The sequence below is a fragment of the Vulpes lagopus genome, chromosome 23 (assembly GCF_018345385.1).
Source record: "Vulpes lagopus strain Blue_001 chromosome 23, ASM1834538v1, whole genome shotgun sequence".
Taxonomy (NCBI): Eukaryota; Metazoa; Chordata; class Mammalia; order Carnivora; family Canidae; genus Vulpes; species Vulpes lagopus.
In genome coordinates, this window is record NC_054846.1 from 22,062,627 (window position 1) to 22,083,430 (window position 20,804).

A 20,804-nucleotide genomic window follows, 5' to 3' on the forward strand; every position below is an offset into this window, starting at 1 on the left:
CGCTATGCTATAGACTCCTCAAGCACTGCTGCAACCCCATCACAGCACAGATAACAGACGCGTCTATGAGGGAAGCAAAGGAGAAGACACACTGACATGTAGCTAATATTTATAAGTCACCTGGGAAACCCAGACTCTGCAATCAGGACCTCCAGGGTTCGAGCCCCAATTCAATTTCCTGCTAGATGTACCCTTTTGGGAAAATCAATGCATGGCTCTAAGACTCAGTTCAAGTGTCTTCCTGCAGGTTGCAGTAGGTGCTCAATAAATGGTTGTTATTGTTTAGAGTGGATACTCCTTAACCTCTCTAGTTTCTGATCTTTGAGATTGGTGCTATCATAGATAACAATACTCAGGAAATGAATTATTAGGCATCTGTTTGAATCAGGACTCTGTCAGGTCCTGGATGTACACAGTGAGCACATAGACTGGGTCCCTTATTTCCATGGTCCTACCAGTGTACTGGGGAGAGGCATGGATTAAAAGGCAATCAGACAAATATTAGTTTGCAAACTGGGATGAGCTTTCCTCAATCCAGTTGCTGGAAGTTACCGACATTGACTCCGAACAACCTAACCCTCAAGGCCCAGTTGAGTTAGATCTGGTCTTAAGAGGGGGCAACAGCCAGGTCATTAAAGAAGAGCCTTGTTAAAGACAGTGGCCTTTATCCTAAAAAGAGCAGTGGGAGGTGGGGATGAAGAGGAAGGAGAGGGCCTAATTGAGCAGGTGCCAAGTACACACTTCGAAGTTCATCTGAAACCCCCTTGAAGCACTTGCATTTTCAGGGCTGAGCAAGGTGTGCTGAGAGCGTTTTCATAGAATGTTGGCTGTCAGATAGCTCTTCTTCCATTGTCTTCTGCTATTAGGTCTTTCTTGGGCTGAGATGGTGTTTTGGGAATCAGGACCACCTCTGGGCAGGACCAGGAAGACAGAGGGGTGACAGCTCTGCCACAATTTCCCTCTCTTGGTTCCTGTGCCTCTGCCCATGGTTTGGTGTGCAATGTACTCACTGGGGGACCCATACTTTGCCTTGTAGACTGGCTCAGAAGAACACAGGGCCTCCCCAGCCCTGGGACTCAGCACCCAGGGCCACTTGCAGAAATTCTCTCCCAGGCATTTTTACTCTGCAGGCAATGACACCAGAATCCCAGTGCCCCACACTTGTGTTTTGTTTGTTAGCTTCCTCCCTGCACTGGACCACCTCCTCTCTTATCTGCCATTTTTTTCTGTCTATCCTGCTGCCCAGACATATTCTTTCCTCCACACCCTGCCTGTACCTTTCCCCCCCATTTACACATGCTCTTCCAGACCCTCTCCTGAGGCAGATACAACTCTTCCATCCTCTGGGGTTGTCCCTTCTGCTTGGCCCTTGCCTCATGATAACTTATAGAGCAGAAAACAAGGCAAAGTCATCTACTAAGAATATAATTATAAGCCAAAGGCTGGTCACAGAGGAATTAGGGAGCGTCTCACATCTGAGTTCCCAAGAGTGTGATGCTATGTCCACGAAGTCTGGGCCCCTTTTTTCCTTTGGACGCAGTTAGGAAGCCCTTCTTGTAAAACTGTAAGCAGCTATTCCTCTGAGGGTGATTCACTGGACCAGATGTTTCTAGTCACGTGGAGACAGAGGTGGGGGGAAGGATTGTTACAAAGGCAGATTCCTGAGGCCCTTCTCCAGGTAGAGTTGCTATGAAAATGCACCTCTCAGATGTGCACTGTGGGAGCATAATTTTTCTGTTGGCAACCATCCTGTTCATGAGGACATGCTTCCCATATCTGCTTCCAGCCAATGCATGAGCACGGCAGGGATATCAGGGCAGGCCCATTGCCACAAGATGGCAGATTCCTCTGTTAGATGGCTTTGGCTGGGGTGCTCCCCACCAGCTTTACCCAATGTTTTTAGAACTATATGTAATCTCAGACTTTTCCAATCTAACCTGCCTTGGTTCCCTCTCTTATTCAAGAGAGTCAGATCTGCATCTTTTTTTTTTTTTTAAATCTATTTGAAAAGTTGAATTTGAAGTTAAAATCCTTCCCACAAAGAAAACTCCATGCCAGATGGCTTCTCTGGGGCATATACCTCTCATTTAAGGAAGAAATCATACTGGTTATACAAAAACTCTTCCAAGAACTTGAGGAAGAGAGAATACTTCCCAGCTCCTTCTATATAGAGAGCATTCTTACTCTGATTCCCAAGCCTGATAAATACTAATAAGAAAAGAAAACCAGACTAGCATCTCTAATGAGCACACATATAAACATTCCTTAAAAAAATCTGAGGCAAAAATTAAAAAGTTCTAAAACAAATCTGTAGCCAACTGAATCCAATAATATAAAAAACAGATAATACATCAACAATGGTGCAATAAAGTAAGGAAAAAGATATAAAGTGTATATATATATTGGAAAAGAAGAAATATAATTGTCTCCATTCTTAGATAACATGATTGTCTACAGAGAAAACTAAAAAGCTGTTAGACCTAATGCATACATTTAATAAGTTCTCTGGATATGAGGCCAATATACGGAAGTCAATTGTATTTCTATACACTAGTAAGAAACAACTGGTAATCGAAATAAAAATACACCATTAAAAATAGTACTAATAACCGTAAAAGACTTTGGTATGAACATAATAAAAATTGTGCAAAATCTGTAAGCTAAAACTGATGAAAGATTGACAAAAAAAAAAAAAGAAAGAAACGAAGTGCTATATAAATGGAGAGATACAGTGTGGTTATGGTTATGAGTTAGAAGATCCAATACTTTAATATGTTAGTTCTATGTAATCTGACTTACAGATTCAATGTAGTTGCAGTTAAAATTCTCGTGGGACTTTCAGGTAGATATTGGCAAAGTGATTTTAAATTTTACGTGGAAAAACAAAGAAACTAGAATAACCAAGATCATTTTGAAAACGCCTAAGTTGGAGATCTTACACTGGTGGATTTCAGGACTCAGTGTGAAGTTACAGTAATTGTGAGGGTGTGGAATGATGAAGGGACATGCACCCTGGTCCCTGGGGCAGAACAGAGTCCACACATTGACGGGCAAATGATTTTCTACAACAGTCCAGAGGCAATCCAATGGGGAGACGATAGTCTTTTCAAGAAATGATGCTGGAATTATTAGGTATCTCTATGTAAAACAACAGACCTTGAGCCATATCTCAAATTATACACAAAAATGGACTTACCATGGATGCTAGACCTAAACACAATACCTAAAATTATACAGCTTCCAGAAGAAAAGATAAAAGAAAATCTTTGTGATGTTAGGCTAAGCAAGGATTTCTAGATATAACACAAAAAACACGACCTGTAAAAGAAAAATCAATCTATTTGACCTCACCAAAATTAATGACGTCTGCTCATCAAAGGTTAGTGTTAAGAGAGTGAAAAGACAAGCCACAGACGGTGAAGAAATATTTAAAAATCACATATCACATGAAGGATTTGTCTCTCAAGCATTTAAGGAATTCTCAAGATGTTCTAGAAACAATGACTTGTAAGATACGTGAATAGCAAATAAGTGCATGGAAAAGATGCAAATTAAAATGACTGCAAATGAAATGGCATCGTGCACAATGGCAACATTTTCTAGAAGTCTGGTAATATCAAGTGCCAGAAAGGGTGCTAGACAATTGGAACTCTCACACATTGTTGGTGAGAAAGACAAAATGATGCATACGCATTGGAAAACAGGGGTACCCCGGGTGGCTCAGGGGTTTAGCGCCGCCTTCAGCCCAGGGTGTGATCCTGGAGACCCAGGAGCGAGTCCCGCATCAGGCTCCCTGCATGGAGCCTGCTTCTCCCTCTGCCTGTGTCTCTGCCTCTCTCTGTGTCTTTCATGAATAAATAAATAAACATCTAAAAAGAAGAAAGAAAGAAAGAAAGAAAGAAAGAAAGAAAGAAAGAAAGAAAGAAAGAAAGAAAGAAGGAAGAAAAACAGTGTGATGGTTTCTCATAAAGTCAAACCTACATTGACTATCCAATCCTGGACTCTCCTTCTTCTTCATCTTCTTCAGATTTTATTTATTTATTTATTTATTTATTTATTTATTTATTTATTTATGAGGGAGGAAGAGAGAGATTGGGAGTGTGCGGGTGCAAGCAGGGGGCAGAGGGCAGAGGGGGAGGGCAAGGGAGGGAATCTCACACACTGAGTCCACACTGAGCCCTTAGCATTAGGCAAGAATGAACTGGGCGCCTGGGAGGCTCAGAGGTGGAGCATCTGCCTTCAGCTCAGGGCGTGACCCCAGGGTCCTAGGATCCAGTCCCACATTGGGCTCCCCGCAGGGAGCCTGCTTCTCCCTCTGCCTGTGTCTCTGGCTCTCTCTCTGTGTCTTTCATGAATAAATAAATACAATATTTTTTTCTTTAAAAAAAGAAAGACCAACTTGACTTGTTTTTGTCTCCTTTTTGTGCTGTTCTTTTTATTACTATCATTATTAGCAGTCTAAGCCTCGAGTGACATGCCAAGGACGTTACACATATGCTTCACAACTAATAACTATGACTCTTTACTCTGGGAAGTGTCAAGACCAGCGTTTTGGCAAGAGGACCCTGAAGCAGAGGGAGGATGGCTGAGAAGGTCACAGGCTGCCAGACAAGGATTCTCACCCAGCTCCCGCTGACCTTAAGGGCTCAGAGTCGTGCTTCTTTGTACGGATAGCTCAAAACTATTTTACACGGCTTCCGTGATTTTATAAGCCATTCATTTAATTAAGCAATTAATTTCGGTTCATTGAATGCCTACAGTGGTGTTCAGAGCTCCTCATGCTTTCTCTTTGTGTTTTCATAGGAAAGCGACATGAGATTGAGCCTGAGCAGAAAGGGGGCCTTCGTTCCTGCTGCCGTCGGAAGGAAGGGGCTGCTAAGAGCAGCTTCCAAGTCTTAGCCTCACCTCTGAAGAGCTGCCCCTACAGCTGCTTCTCACTGAAACAAAGCAGTACGCTTTACTTAGGGCCCATGGGGGCCTGCGTGGGCTGTACAGAGGGTGAAGGCACCTGCTGGGTAGGTGTTCGTGTGCTGTCTCCTGGGAAGCTTCTAGGGCCTCAACAGTATACTCTGTGAGGGAGGGAGGCTTATCTTAGCAGGTGCCTCATCCTGGCTTAGCCTTCCTCCAGTGGCTTGTGACCCAGGGGGAAAGGCCAAGGTCAGTACTTACTGTCATGGACTGAATGTGCCTCCCCAGGTTCATATGCTAAAGTCCCAAACCCCAACAGGATGGCATTGGGAGGTGGGGCTTTGGGGAGTCATTAGGTTTAGATGAAGTCATGAGGGTGGGGGCCCCATGATGGGATTCATGTCCTTACAAGATGAGAAAGAGGGACCAGAGTGCATGTCCTCTCTCTCTCTCTCTCTCTCTCTCTCTCTCTCTCTGCCATGTGGGGACACAGGGCTCTCCATTTGTGAGGCAGGGACAAGAGCTTCTGCTGGGACCAAATCCACAGTGTCTTGGTCTTGGACTTTCTAGCCCCAGAGTGATGAGACATCAACATCGACTGTCACAGGTTTGGTTAGAGCAGCCTGAGCAGAGGGATGGCATATGTTCCCTGCACCCCCCGAAGGGCAGGCCTTTGCTTTGGCACGAGGCACCTGAGGGACCCACAGGGGCTGCAGACAATTGTGAGAAGAAAAATAATAGAGCCAAGAGGCCGTGAACTGCACAAACAATGGGATGCAAGGGGATGTCATCCCCAGGCTGCCAGCGCCAAGGGTTAGTTATCAGGTCTTTAGCAGGTGGGTCGCATTTGTGAGCATTTACTGCTGCTAAGCCCTTTACATGCATGGTCTTATCCTCACACACCTGAGGAAGGCAAGACTGATGTTGACATCATCAGCAGCAGCAGCAGCCCCAGGTTACAGATGAGAACACTGAGGCCCAGGGGAGCCCGGGGGGCTCAGCAGTGGAGCATCTGCCATGGGCTCAGGTCTTGGGATCAAGTCCAGCATTGGGCTCCCTGCTTAGTGGGAAGCCTGTTCCTCCCTCCTGCTTTCTCTCTCTGTCTCTGTCTCTCTCTCTCTCTGTCTCTCACTCTCTCTCTCTCTCTCAAATAAATACAATCTTAAGAAAAGAAAAGAAAAGAAAAGAAAAGAAAAGAAAAGAAAAGAAAAGAAAAGAAAAGAAAATTGAGGCCCAGAGAGGTAAATCACTTGCCTAATGCCACGTGGTTGGTGAGTTCTGGAATGAGCACTGCAATCAGGCCTGACTCAAGATTTTGGGTCCTTAACCCCAAAGCCGGAGCACAGCAGGTCAGCACCTGAAGGTGAGCCAAGCTAGACACAGGCCCAGGAGGAGGCCAGCCAGTGACTCGAACCACGGGGGCCCAAGGTGCAAACCAGCCTATTCTGAGCGCCTGCTGCCTCCTCGGACCCCAGAGTCTGCACATGCGCTCACCCGAGCCACAGCACCACCCGGAGGTAGGCCCATGGGCACCACTGCTTCCGTTTTGTGATGACAAAACAGTGGCTGAAGGACAGCTTTACCGCATGGAACACAGATGCCGCTTACATGTGAGTCGCAGGTAAAAGCATGAATAGTTTGTACAAGTGTGTCCCAGACACTTCTTGTGTGTGTGTGGCTAACGTAGCTGGTGTCCTGTGCCACTGATGGCTCCATGGGGGGGTGGGGGAGGTGGCTGTGACCCTCAGGCCCAGCGGCAGGGCGTGGTATGTGCAGTACTGGGAGGCCCGGGGGTGGGGGGTGAGGGTGAGGGTGAGGGGTGGGGGTCATCATCCCTCAGCTACAGAACTGGACTGGGGAGCCCTGGTGTCATGGAACCAAGTCTCGGCAGTGACAGGCACCTGGCTAGTGGTGACAGCAGCAAGTTCCTGGGGACAGGCTGCGATCGGCAGGCCGCCTTCCCAGCCACAGACCTGGCATAACCAGTGGTTACTGGGGAGACAGGGGTAGGAGGGGGTTAGAACCACGCTGGGCCTCGGGACAGGCCTGTGTTCTTGCCTGGCTCTGCACCAGTAGCTGCGGCCCTTGAGCAGGCTGCAGGGCCCCTCAGAATCCCCAGGGCCCCTGCCAGGCCCACAGGGGGATTATTTTTCCGCATCTTCCCCTGCGAGCTCCTTGGGGGTAGGCACTGGACCTATCAGATACGTGCAGCTGCACAACAGTCAGTGCTCAGGCAGCGCTTGACCTAAGAGGGGCCACTCCTGGGAGGAGCTTTGGGAAAAAGAGAGCAGGTGTGTGGGGCACAGAGAGTCCTCGTTTTGTGTCCTGAATTGAATGGTTTAAGTTTAAACTGTATGAAACGACGTGTTCAGTTTTTAAATAAAACTTTTAAGGCAAAAGTGTACAATCTAGCCCTGCTTTCGAATCATTTGCTATCCCCTCAGGCCCCTGGTAAGAAGAAAGATGGTAACTTTGAGCTCAGCAACTGAGCTCAAAAAGACAGTACAGCATTTGCTGTAAGGCACATTCCCGAGGATCTCACGTCCCATCGCGTCTCCCTCAGGCTGCAGCCCCCATGGCCTCTGCCTCGGATTGTGGCTCAGCTGCAGGCTCACGTATTATAAGCTGTCAGCAAATCATGGCTGTTCTGCTCCTTTAAAGGAAGATCATAAGGTCGCCAGCAGCCAGAGGCCAGTGTCAGGCTGTAACCTCACCCCCGGGAGCACAGCGCCCACTCCCAGTCCCTGGCAGTGCTGCTGCCCCAGTGCTGCGTTCATGCCACGTCCTGCTCAGCTGCCGACAGCTCTGGCTGAAACAGTCTCCCCGGGACACTGCCATACAGCAGGCTCCTTAGGTGAATGGCACTTTCCTTCTCACTCCACTCAAAGCCAAAGGGGACAAACCTGCCAGACTGGCCACAAGGCCATGCAAGTCCATGATTTGCAACCTGCTCGGTGAATGGCAAGAAGCGCACAACCGGGTCTAGAGACACAATGCAGTGCCAAGAAAAATAATAAATGTGCAGGATTTGATGATACCACCCAGAAAAAGAAGAATCAGAACCATTTCCCTCTGAAATAACTGGATTGTTTTGGCCACAACCCGGGTTCTATATAACCAACCCCTTTGCCCACATTCTTTTCTGTTACTTGGAGTTGTTTGTGCAAATCAGTCAGCATTCATGGTAAAATCAGGAGAACCAGAATGCCAAAAAAAAAAAAAATCTATTTCCTCTCACGTAGGATACTGGTTGTTCAAATGCAACCATTTCACACTCAATGTGTAAAATATGTTTCTGTGCTGATTAGTAAAGACGGCTCTGTGCTGGTCTGGTAAAGCAGTCCTGGTTTTAATGAGGGAGAAGCCAGTTAAACCTGGGTAGAAACACCTTTCTTATGTCAGGATGACATATTCCTCCCCAAGTGAGAATCCATGCCTTATTCTTAATTTTAGAAGATGATGCATAGTTTTTTCTTGTGCTTTTTTTTTTTTTTTTGGTGTGTTTTCTGATTTTATTTTGGAGTTGATCAGAGTTATTTTCTAACTGGAGTGAGCCACTATTAAAACAATTTTAAAAGTTACTGTTAAAAGTTACTGAGTATCGAGTGTGAAGTATTTGTTGGTGCATTGAAAAGAATGGATGCCATGCCGGTTTTGGAAAGAAAGCCATTCCGGAGCTGGTGCTTCCTCACACACACGTCAGCAGCTTGGAAAAGGCCATATCCTTGTGGAAATGTAAAGTGATAGGCAAGACCTCACATGTCATCGCCACAAAACGTGAGAGGTGAAATATAAGTAGAGTGTTTATCTCTTTCCTGAGCTAAAGGAAGGAAGCCTCTGGAGACATGTGGTATGTTTGGAAGATGAAGATAAAGGGACATGCCTTTTGCTCCAATGACAGGACAGTAGAAAGACCATCCAGCTCTGGCTTTTCACCTACTTTGCTTCTCTGGCCTCGAGCCCCAGCAGAAGGAACTGTGCGAACCTACAAGGAACTGTGCACACTCCATAGGGGATGGGAGGCCGACCCCATCCTTGCACAGAACACTGTGACGGCACGATGCCCACGGATGGGCTGGGATCCAGTCTGCCCGCCCATGGTTTGGGAGTCACCCATGTGTACCAAGGGCTCGAAGACAGAATGGCACCGAACCTGGCTGTCACTGTCCGAGGTCTGTGTTGACTGTTATTCATTCTCATTTACCCCTGAAACATTATTAAAGTGCTTTTTGTGTGTGTGTGTGTGTGTCACTCTGTCAAGTACTTTCATCTACAATAATGTTTGATTTATTTTTTTTTTTAAGATTCCATTTATTTATTCCTGAGACACACAGAGAGAGGGGCAGAGATGGGCCATCATAGTATTTGACATTCCATCCTAAGGACTAGACTTTGAGCAGATCTGATTATTATCTTTGTTACCAAATAGTAGCTGTGGTCTCTGAGATGCTGTAGTAGAATTTCTTCTTAAAGAAAATTGTACTTGTCTTGTAGTAGCCCAGCATCCTTACATCTTCTCTATGGCCCATTATCTCTTTCATAAAAATGGATATCCTTTCAATTGTCCTTTTTTCTGACTTATAAGGGAATTCTCTAAAAAGAGACCTTGAACTGGAGGTCAAGTTCTACTTAGATCTGTTTATAAAAGCTGACAGAGCAAGACAGATTCTTCTACATATAGATTGAAATGGAACTTTCTAGAAAAAGGTGCTGACAGTCTCCTTTTATCGGACTTCCTTCCTTTCGAGTTTCTGTGAAATGGGACATCGAAAAGCAAGTATTAGAGTCCAAGAAAGATGCTGTGCCACTTACCCATGCAGTTGGGGCCCCAGTGGCCTGGACAGCACTGAGGTTGGACGTGGTCCTTCCTACAGATATGGCGGCATCCGGGGAGATACAGGGAGTACTTCCTGATCTCGAAGGCGTACCTTGGGGGGGAAGAGGACATCATGATCAGAGCAACACAGTTAACTCCGGGCAGTGGGGTTGGCCCAGATTTTTACTTAGGTCTCCCTTTACACTTGCCTATTATTTGAAAAAACAGAGATTGAATACACTTTGCTGTCTGGGGAGAGTAAAACTTAATCATGATTGACCTTTGATTGTATGAAACGGCTGAAAAAACCAGAGCACAATGAAAATGAAGGCGAAATGTCTACAGTGATGTCACAAGTGAGGTTAGAAGACACCAGGTGGTGTCAGGGTGTCAGGGTAGGCACGTGCTAGGGGTGTACCTCACACCTGTCTGTCTCAGCCAATGTGAGAAGGATCTCTGGATTTTAAACAAAACCAGCTGCTGCTTAGAATCAGCACTTTTTTTTTTTCAGATACTGTAGATGTTGACATTTCTGTGAGAGGCGGTATAATTCACAGGCAAGATTTGCCACAATTTCCTCAAGGGAGATGTGGTGATGAGTTTCTTAAAAAGGTTTTCACGTCACTGAGGTACAGACTGAGAGAAGCGAGTCTATGGAGGCTGAACACCACTGTCTATTCTCGGGGAATCTCTGCATGGACGGCTTACTCTGGGATTTGACTTTAGTCTATCTAGAGACGATCCTCCGTGGGTATCGTTTCTCTCAACGAGGCCTGTCAGGAATCATGTGATGGTGAGTCCCTGGGCTATTGGCCTTATGGGCAGTCAAGTTGGAGACAGAGTAGACAATTCCCCTGAAGGCTTGAGAATACTGGTGGGGGCGTCTCTTCACAAAGATGGGAGGAGGAAGAGCAGAGGGCAGAACCACGTGTTGCCTCAAGAGTCAATCGTGGATTTATTTCATCATCAAAGGATGACAGATCAAAGCCCTCAATTCTAAAACAGAGAGCATGAGTGCGGTAACCCCACCTGTGTGTGTGTGTCTGTGTGTGTGTGTGTGTGTGTATTGGAGGGGGATAGGGAGGTGGGGAGCATGTATCTGAGTATCCACCTTGCTGGGAAAAAAAAGTAGCCAGTACAAAAAAAAATCCCTCATAAAAGTCACCACATAATTTTCACTGTGAACCATACGTCCCTCCATACACTTAAGAGGATCTGGCCACAAATGTATGCCTGCTGTGGTCGCCGACTGGTCAATGATCACATGTGCTTGCTAATTCTTGGTCAGGTAGTTTTTGGAACCTTTTATTTAAACTTATGACCTTGGTTTTAGAATCTACTGGGGTCACATTAAGCAAACGTGAATTTAGAATAGTGTGACATGACAGTGTTCCGTTCTTATTTTACACAAAATAAGAAATGGTACTGATCTTCATCCCTGAATTAGGAATTAACTCATTTTGACCCATCTAATGTCTAAGTTAGTAGACTGAGTACATAAAACGTGGTGTTTACATTCGAGGTGGGTGCCACTTCTATTAGCTCTGAGGGAAACTGCTTCCTCCATCCTTTGTGAGGCTCTGCCTTGAATTATGAGAGTTTTGAACCAGAAGAGGATTTCAGAAAGGCCATCCTCATATAAAACGCATGAAGCTGCAATTCCTTTGTCGTCCTTCTTCAGGTTCTAATTAGTATCAGGGTCCTCAGCTAGCTTGTAAGATGACTGTCAGACCCCTCGCTTTTCAGTCCATGTTCTGGCTGGAAGCCTTCCCAAATGAAACAAAACCCAGATTTTCAAAATAAAGAAGGGCAAGATGAAGGGAAAATGTTTATGTGTAATGCAATTTGGTCAATTTTGTATTAAAATGTGACTCAATAGTATATTTTTTAGATTCAAGGTGGTTAATTGTGAGTTATTTAAGTTTGGACCGAATGAAGTCTTAGAATAAGGGAAAATCATGGAAATGCTTTGCAGTTTTTGAGATGGGAAGTTTCAATTTGGCTTCACAAACCCCTTAAATTTCAAGACTTGAGCACACTTGTTTTCTCATGAGTACCTGCAGTCTCGGACCCCCATGGAGCCATTGGTAACCTTGGTGTAGCCGTCTGGGCACTTAATTCCCAAGTTGAGTGAGCAGGATTGGCACTCGGTCCTAATGGTAAGCAGAGATTTCTTATCGCATCTATTTGCCTGTGAAAACATAAAAAAAAAAAAAAAAATCAAGTCTCATTAGTAGAGCCTGGGTTGGTCAACGTTCCCCACCCATCAGCTTCATGTCCACGGAATGACAGGGATGGCAACAAGACGGGTTGGTGATGACTGGCCTGTCACTCTCAACCTTATTTAGAAGGAGTGTTGGGATCATCAGGCAATGCCTGCTATGGCCGCGGGTGGGAAGGCGGCCCCTGGCACCACCTATTTGCCGTCCTTGATCTGTGGTCTAGAATTCAGCAAAGCACGGTCATGTCATTACACACACGTACCCAGTGGGAAATCTGAAATATATTGTACATTTTCCAAATGGGAAAGCTTTAAAGCAGTTACTTAGGGTCACTTGGTTGTAGATCAAGAATGTTCTTTCCCATGGATTCTACAGAAACAGCCCAGTCTGGGTGCTAACTGCTGTGAAGCATGTATTTCTTGCTTCAAAAGATTGTCTGAAATCTTTTGATTATAATTCAGCTAGAATATGGGCTCCAAGGGGCAGTGACCTTTTTCTGTTTTGTCCTTGATGGTACCCTAAGCACCTAGAACGGTGTGTGGTGCACAGGAGCTCTCAGTAAATATCTGTGGGTTGAAAGAGTTGTAGGAAACACAACAAACACACTAGAAACAGTTGCTCAGCACCATCAGGTGGTGGAAACTCAGGTGCTGCAGACCCACTTTGGCCCCGTCTCCAGGATCACTCATCATCCATGATGTTGATGCTGATCCTCCCAAGTGGATCTGGTCCTTCCTCAAGTCTCCCTCATTTCCCATCAAGCTTAGGAAGCGGCAGCTTCGTACCAGGAAGAGACGCTGAATCAGGGAGTCTGGAGACCTGAGCCTGGGATCAGGCTGTGTATGTGGCTAGTGCACAGTCGTGAATTAATTCCATGCCCTGCAATGCGGAGACGGTGACCGCACACCCCAGCTTGCAGAGACCCTTACACGGTGTGATATGTGCAAGTTGCCTGGCAGGGACCTGGAAGGTGGTAGGTGCTGAACTCTCCTGCGCTCCTCCCCTGCTTCTCCATCCTGCCCGCCCCCTGTGTTTGGCTTGTTGCCTCTCCTGGTAGGAGTGTGCTAGCCTCTCCCCCTACCCACCATGCTTCACCCTTCAGGGCCCCACGGGCCACACCACTTCCCCAAAACCATACCTATCTCTTTTCCTCGCTTCAACTCCTACCCTGTGTGTTGCTGGCCAGTAGGATACATCTTGTCTTTGCTTCCTGTTCAGAAACCCCTTGTGGGAAAGGATCATGTCTCTCCTTACTCACCCCTATCCCCAAACAGCTGAGCCTGGCACTGGTAGGGATGGTGGGAATGTCATAAATATTTCTGAGTTTACTAAAAGGCATAAAGGCTGAATAAGAAGAAATCTTATTTTTGCAGGGAACCTTATGGTCGCACACATTCCCGAGGGCATCATCTTATGCAGTCGTGCTGGTGTCAAAGACCAGCAGGGCAGATTCACCATGTCCACATGAGGGGGAGGATGCTGAGGGGAGGGGAGCTTCAGTGACTCGCAAAGTTCATGGTCTTCTGACTCCTGGGTGGGCTAGCCCTCCTCCCCACCCGCTGGTACAGAGAAACAAAAGGGGCAGCTTTCCTTTGTGGTTGTTAGGAACCAAAACAGTCCTGGAAGGCTTGCTGTAGAATAACAATAAAAGCCACCCTCAGTTATTCGGTATGTTGGCAAATTGAACACCAATAAAAAATAAATTTATTATTAAAAAAAAAAGCCACCCTCAGCGGCAATTTGAATCAACTCCCTTTAAGGGTCATAGAACCTCCAGATTTTTTAAAAGGATTTTCTTTGTAGTAGGTTTTCCCACTTAGATAAGTGTACGGAAGGACATTACTTTTTCTTGTCTTTCCCCAAAGGTCAGATTTCATACTCTCTTTTCAAGAAATGTCTTGACTTTCAAATTGTCCTTTTCAAATAAAATGGTTCATTTTCTCTCTCCAACGGTCTCCTCTGAAAAGCAAACTCAGCCTCAAAACCTGGTCAAGCTGTGATTTCTGGCCTAAGCAAGCCCTCTCTGACGCTGAGGTGGTGATGGGCTGCGTGGGGAGCACTGTCGGGGCAGAAACTAAAGTCCAGGGACACTAATGTGCTCAACTTGACCTACTAGTAGGCTGGGGGCACTGGGATGGGGCCTCAGAAACAGCCGTCAAACAAGTGAGGGCCCTGGTTCCAGCTCAGTGGTCCCCGTCCCCTAAGCTGGAGCACCCGACCGTCAGTTGTCTTCTGGCGTTTTCAGGAAAAGCATTATCCATAATTCAGCCACTGGCATCAGGCCTGCGTGGGCGAAGGCTCGCCCGGCACAGGTGCAGGACTGTGTTCATGTCTTGCTACTGATGAAGCAGAAATCATGCCTCGCGAGATGCATTTTGAAAGGATCCCCAGAGGGCCTCGCGTGCACCCTGGCATAGGGCGGCCCCGCTGCACCCCGGCACCCGGCCTGTGCCCCTGGGGATCTCGCGGCACCTGCCCCCGCGCAGCTGGCACCACGGCCCGGGGTGCTTGCACCACAACCTGTGGAAGTTCCCGTTACCGCCGTGTTTGTCCAGCAGACATCACCCGCCGGAACTGGCCAGAACATCTCTCTACTCATCCCTCTTCCCACTGCTATTTCCTATGCTCACAATGATGCGAGGGGGGATTCACGGTGACGAGACTATGAAGATAAAGGAAAAGAGAGCAGCAGCAATAAGACCCCCCCGTTGCCAACGTGTGCCGTGGGAGGAAGGAGGGTGGCACCCACGCCAGAGGTCCCGGCCGGGGAGGCTGAGCTCGGAGCCGAGCCAGCGGGGACGAACACCTTTAGAGACATGGCCCAGCCCCGCGGGGTGCCCTCCTGCCTGGCTACCCCCTATCTGATGGGGTCCACACCGGAGTTCGTACCCAGCACAGACCGAAAGCTTTGCACACATACGGACAAGAAGAGGAAGGCCTTGTAGGCGTCACCTCACCTGTCCTGCCGCTTCAGGTGGGGAGCCGAAGCCGGCCACGAGCAGCCCGAGAAGGAGCGCTGCGAGACCCCGCGGCATGACGAGAGCCACGGCCCTGGGGCCGGGCACCTGTCACCGCGTGTGAGCTCCTGCCGCCGGAGCGGGACGGACTCCCCGGGAGGTCTCTCGTGTCCGTGTTGGCTCCCAAGCCCGGACTGAGGCCGCTGGCACGTGAGGCCCACCTCCAGGAAGGGAAGGTGCAAAGCCAGGGGCCGCGGGACAGGCCGCTCCCCTATATGCGTCCCAGCTGAATGACAGGATATCCTGAGAGCAAGCCCCTGCCGGGCCATGCTGCCGTCCCCCTTCGGTCCCGCCTCCTCTGCCCATGGCCTGCCAACCGTATGGCTTGTGGTGGCAAACTGCAGGCCTGCCTCTGAGTGCACAGTTCTGAGCCGGCTGCCGGCCCCACTGCCAGCGTTGGGGCGCCCACAAGCTGGGGGTCCCACAGAGGGATGCTGCAGAAGCTTGGGGCCATCACCCAGACAGGGAGGCGGCCTCCTTGGTGGGCTGCAACCACTGCCACAGCCTATCCCTGCAGTGCCTGTGGCTGGGACTCCAGCTCACCCCCTTCCCTCTTCCATGTCTTGTCCTAACAAACCATCACACCTGTAGGTCTTGTTTCCCCCTTTGAGGCCCAGATCGAATGCCGCCTCTTACAGGAAGCCGTGCTGCTCTGCCCCTCCAACACCACTTGGAAAATCTCCCAGCATTTTGCATATAACACTGCGGAAGTCCAGTCGTATCTGTCACTGTCCGTGCGTCCATGCGTCTGTAGCCCATGCCCCGTGGTGAATTCCTTGAGGCCGGGGGTGCCAGCCTTCCTTGACTCTGAACCCCTGAGATCCCAGGGCACAGACCTACCTGCAGCTGCAAGTAAGAAAAACAAACAGTGGGCACCCCGGGTGGCACAGCGGTGTAGCGCCGCCTGCAGCCTGCGGTGTGGTCCTGGAGACCGGGGATCAAGTCCCACGTCAGGCTTCCTGCATGGAGCCTACTTCTCCCTCTGCCTGTGTCTCTGCCTCTCCTCCTCCCCTCCTCTGAATAGATGAATAAATCTTTAAAAAGAAAAAAAAGAAAAACAAACAGTAATGGTCAACACTTGTTGAGAACTTTACTACACGCTAGTCAGTAGGCTGACTTCCCCGAGGATCACCCTTCCCAAGCCTCACAGCTCTTGGAGAAATACTTGGGATTGTTATTATTGTTATTCCCCACCGTACAGATAAGGAAATGGAGGCAGAGAGGCTCGGCAGCTTTTCTGAGATCCCACAGCTAGCAGGTGGGCACCCAGCCTTCCCTTCCTGCTGTGCCCAGACAGAGAGTGTGCGGCACACTTGAGGGACCCAGTGGGAGAGTGTGAGGCTCAGAACCAGAAGGGACAAAGGCGGGCTTGTCAACAGGACAGCACAGGGGGTCCGTCCCCCGGCACCGAGTTAACCGAGAGGCTCCGCTGGTACTGACTCCAGGTGTGCTGACGTCATCCCAACCCCTCCCCGCTGCCTTCCCCTCCTTGCATTTTGGAAACAGCAGGACACTGTAGGACCATAGGACCAACCACCCAAGAGGCTCCCACGCAGACGGGCCATCTGAGGCTAGCCCAGGGTCTGAGTGGATGGAGCCCCCTGGGGATGCGCTTAGTGCCCCTGCACCCTGAGTTCAGTGGAGACTCCTGGGGGCCCGACCCCCGTTCAGAACTGCCCAATCAAGACCCCTGGCTGTAGGGCCCTGGAGCGCCTAGTTTTTCGAGGCTCTCCTGGTGTTGCTCGCGTGGACTGTTCCTAGGGGGAGACGGACAATCGCCAAGTGAAGACAAGCTCATTCTGGGGCTTACCTGCCATGGAGGGTGCGCTGCCTTGACTTTCCCTGGCACGATGGAGGGAACTTGGAGGCTTCTGATCCTTTTCTCTCTGGGGCACACGAATAAATACCTGGGGCTTGGTGTGGGCTTGATCCCCGGGGAAATAACATGAGCCCTTACTTGCATTTCCTAGAGTAGTTCTGGGCGATGCTGCAGGAGGGCTGGAGGTGGGGGTAGAGGTGGGAATCTCTCCTTAGATGATTTGGAAAACCCTGCCCTTAACACCCCTTTCTCATGGATGGACCATGCTGGTTAGCCCATTAGAGGTCCTGAGAAGTCCTGCAGTAATGCACAACATGACAAAACCAAGTGACAAAACCAAGTTCAACTTTGCTTAAAGCAGGATTTTCCTTCTTTTTTAAAAATCTTTTTAATTAAGACCAAGAAATGCTTCCTCTCCTTGCATACTAAACCTCCAGATCCGGTGTTCTATTGATCCCTCTCTGAGAAACACTGTCCGAGCGAGATTTTAGCCTGTTGAATATTCTATTTTTAAGTTGCTGGGAAATAGAAGTCAGCCTGCCGGTGGCCATGGGGACTTTATAGTCTAGGACTTGTTCACATATGTCATTAATTAGTTGCATTAAAGATACATATAACTTACATGGCTTTGCTTAGACATTATCTGAATAGTTTTTAAATTACTTTTCTCCCTGTTAAGCTCATTTGATGGCTATGAACAGAGGGCCTTCAAGTCATCTAAAAACTCTGTCACCACTGTCCAGTGTTAACAAGCACAGTGCTGGGCCAGCGCCGTTGCAGAGTGGATGCTGTGTACCCCCCGTCCATCACTCTCATCCAGTGAAGAGGGGGAGAGGCCCATGTCATCGCGGCAGCTACACACATCTCTGCTCTTCCCCCGGGGTCGCTCCGACATGGGTCTGAGTCTCCTCTGCCCTGAGTTGCCCCAGTTCTGCAAACCCATGTGCCCTCTCTCAGTGGGACATCACCCCTCAGAGGCCACCCGTGTTCCTTTTCTGGTGGCTTGTGTGTCAGCGTCGAGTCATCTGGGGCAAGGGTGTTTGATTAGCGATGTTGCTCAGGCACCTAGCTCTCTCCAGCATCCCCTGTCATGCTGCGAGGGTGGCCTGCCTCCCCCCCGGGTGGCCTCTCTATGCTCTCATGGCCTCCTGTTCCGTCCTCTCGGTGAGCACACACCCCCTCTGCTCCTGTCGTTTGTCTTTGGTGTGGAGACTCAAGAGATGCTGGTTTCCTCTGCAGTGAAAAAATTCTGTCCCTGATTGGAATCAGCAGCACCACACTGGGGCCAAGGCCTCTCTGGTGACAGTCGAGCACCGTCTGTGGTCCCAGGGTTTGGGTTGTTGGTGTCTAGCTCCACGTCATGCCAGCCACTACCAAGATGCCAGCCCTTGGTCACTTTGAGTAACAGAGCGTCTCATGTGTGCTTGAAGCATGCCAACAAAGGAGTCATCGTCTTCACCATCATTGTCATTGTCACCACCATTGTCCTCCTCTTCTTCCTCCTCATCAACAACCCAGGCTTTTACAGCTTCTACACACACTGGGCGTTTTAAAAATATTTAGCCAGATTTACTTAATCTTCCGCACAAGCCAATGACATAAGTGGTATCATCATCTTATCCCCACTTTGCAGATGAGGAGACTGAGGCAGAGAGAAGTGGCATGACTTGTCTAAAGTCACAAGGCTGGGAAGTGGCAGAGCAGGTGCCTGAACCCAGGTGATGTGGAGTCAGAGCTAATGCCAGGCATTCACACGACCCGCTTGGGTTCTTGGATCTGAGCCAGGTCCTTACGGACCTTGTGTGGTGGCCCACTGGGCAAGACTTTATGTTTCTGAAGTAGGAAGGACCTGGCTGTTCACATCGGGGGGATGTATTCTTTTGCTTCGCTGGAAAAAAGAGCAGAAATTGGGGTCCAAGATTGATTTTCTGGTTAAAATTCAGGTTTCATTCAGTTTTTGCCAGAAATAAGAGGAAATGGCCACAGGACAGCACTTAGGTTTTGCTCTTCTTCCTTGAGCACGGATTTAGAAAGCTGAAACCACTGCTTCACATATGTCCACAAATCGAACACCTCCTAGAATTTTTCACCTTTATGGATTTTCATTTAGTAAAGGGAAAATAACCATATGTCCCTGAAGACTTTCAGTAGCAGGAATCAGCGGGAGTGGTCCGGAGATGGGTGCTGTCCGCATTACGTCCTCCCCGCCTAATGTGCTGCTGATGACTTGACGTGAGGGCCAAGCGGGGCGAGCAGGACTAACCAAAGCTCGGTCCACGCTATAAAATCTCAGTTTTACCGTTAAAGGTAGTGCCCCAGGAGAAGAGACAGATCCTTCCACTTGAGGGTGTGGTTTTCATGCAGGGTAAGCATTTTCAATGGAATCTGGTTTTATTGAATGAATAGTTTGGGGTTCCATGCACCTGGACGTTTTTGCGTGGGTGCAGTACAACTCATGGGGCAGGGCTTTGGCCCCTGAAACATCTTGGCTACAGTACAAAATACTTCCTGTTTCCTTTACATCTTATTGTGACATTAAAACAGTTCAACAGCTACTCATATTCCAAACCAGCAAATTATTAAAGAGGAACCCATGTTGGTCTTCACTTAAAAAACTCATCTCTTTCTTATGTTGATCTGCTAAGTAATACTGAACTTTTTTTTTCTTTTTTATTAAAAAAAATTTTTTTTGAACTCTTTTTTTTCATTGGCCTTCTTCCCTCACTGCCTTGGGTAAGACTAACTTGTGTTTTTAACATATCCAAGGACTTAAATTGAGAGGAGTCTATACTTTTTTTTTTTTTATCATGTTTTGAAATAACTTCTGTTTAAAAAGTCCTCAAGTGAAAGTCTAAATTATATTTCAATTGGCCTGATTCATAGAGAAAGCTGTCCCAAATGCTTATCTTTACCTTGGTTGTGTAGACATGAGTCATACCTAACAGGATGATCTTTTTTTCTCGATTGCTATCACACTGTAAGTGTCGCTTTGCCTATTCATTTATTCAACAAACATAAGGAACAGCAGACGCTATACTGGGCTGGGGACAGGAGGTGGATGAGGCATGTTGCACTGTGCATTATAGATTGGACCACACCTTTGCATGTAGTATCTCGCTTAAATCTTACTTAGACCTTGTGAACTAGACTTGGCAAGGGGAGGTATTTTGATTTTGTAGATGTGAAAATGAGGCATAAAGGGTCAGTCACTCAGTATGAAGTAGTAACAGATGCCAGATACTCTCATTTCATCTGCCTCTTAGGGTGGACCACCATTCTGATACCTGATTCCTGAGCTCGTGAGTAGATTATCTGTGGTTCGTCTAAGTCAATCACAAAAATGTTGAACTGAATTGGGTACTGTCAGTTATGAAATCGGAAGAAAGCCATGGTTACAGAAGTCTTGAAGAACAGGTGTGAAGAATGTGGTTGAGATTAACCACAGACATAGTCGGACTAGACCAGGGGCTGGGTTGCCCATTCCGAAGGGTCCGCTGCACCGTCTACTGGTCTTGTCATGCACGGCATAATGCAACACGACTAGACCCGGTGGATCAAGGCTCTCTATTGCATGGAGAAGATCTTAGCCAGGCTCCAAGATCAGGGACCAAACCAGCCCCCCAGAGCGTGTGGTGCAGCCAGTCATGCCTCTACCTTCGTGGCCTGTCTAGGCCTGGGATGATATTCCCTGAGACACACTTAGCTAACACCTACATTTCCCACAGGCCTAGTTCAAACCCACTGTCTCCATAAGACCTGCGCAGATTACTCTATGGATACTACAGTGTGCACCCCTCCCGCTTCTTGTCCTGATCCTTTTCCTCTCCTTTGGTATGTATCACGTTTTAAGTTGCCTGATAATTGGCCTGTTGGCTATACTTAGTATAAGTTTACTATACTTGGAATATAGGCTCATTAAGGGCAGGTAGTTTTTTCTGTCTAGTTAACTGATATATCCCAAATATTTGGGCTACAGCTTGATGTGCACTAATGATTGACAGAGTAACTTATGGGAGTGACAT

The 20,804-nt window shown here is 47.9% G+C and overlaps 1 protein-coding gene across 1 annotated transcript in view; it reads right to left on the reverse strand.

Annotated features, from left to right (window-relative positions):
* Nucleotides 1–15,124, reverse strand: part of STAB2 (stabilin 2) — a 139,388-nt gene extending 124,264 nt beyond the window's left edge. The window contains exons 1-3 of the mRNA XM_041738716.1: nucleotides 14,904–15,124; nucleotides 11,782–11,915; nucleotides 9,721–9,836 (exon numbers count right to left, since the gene is read on the reverse strand). Of these exons, the coding sequence (XP_041594650.1) occupies nucleotides 9,721–9,836; nucleotides 11,782–11,915; nucleotides 14,904–14,981 (328 nt within the window). The 5' untranslated portion in view covers nucleotides 14,982–15,124. The remainder of the gene's footprint in view (nucleotides 1–9,720; nucleotides 9,837–11,781; nucleotides 11,916–14,903) is intronic.
* Nucleotides 15,125–20,804: the final 5,680 nt, after the last annotated feature.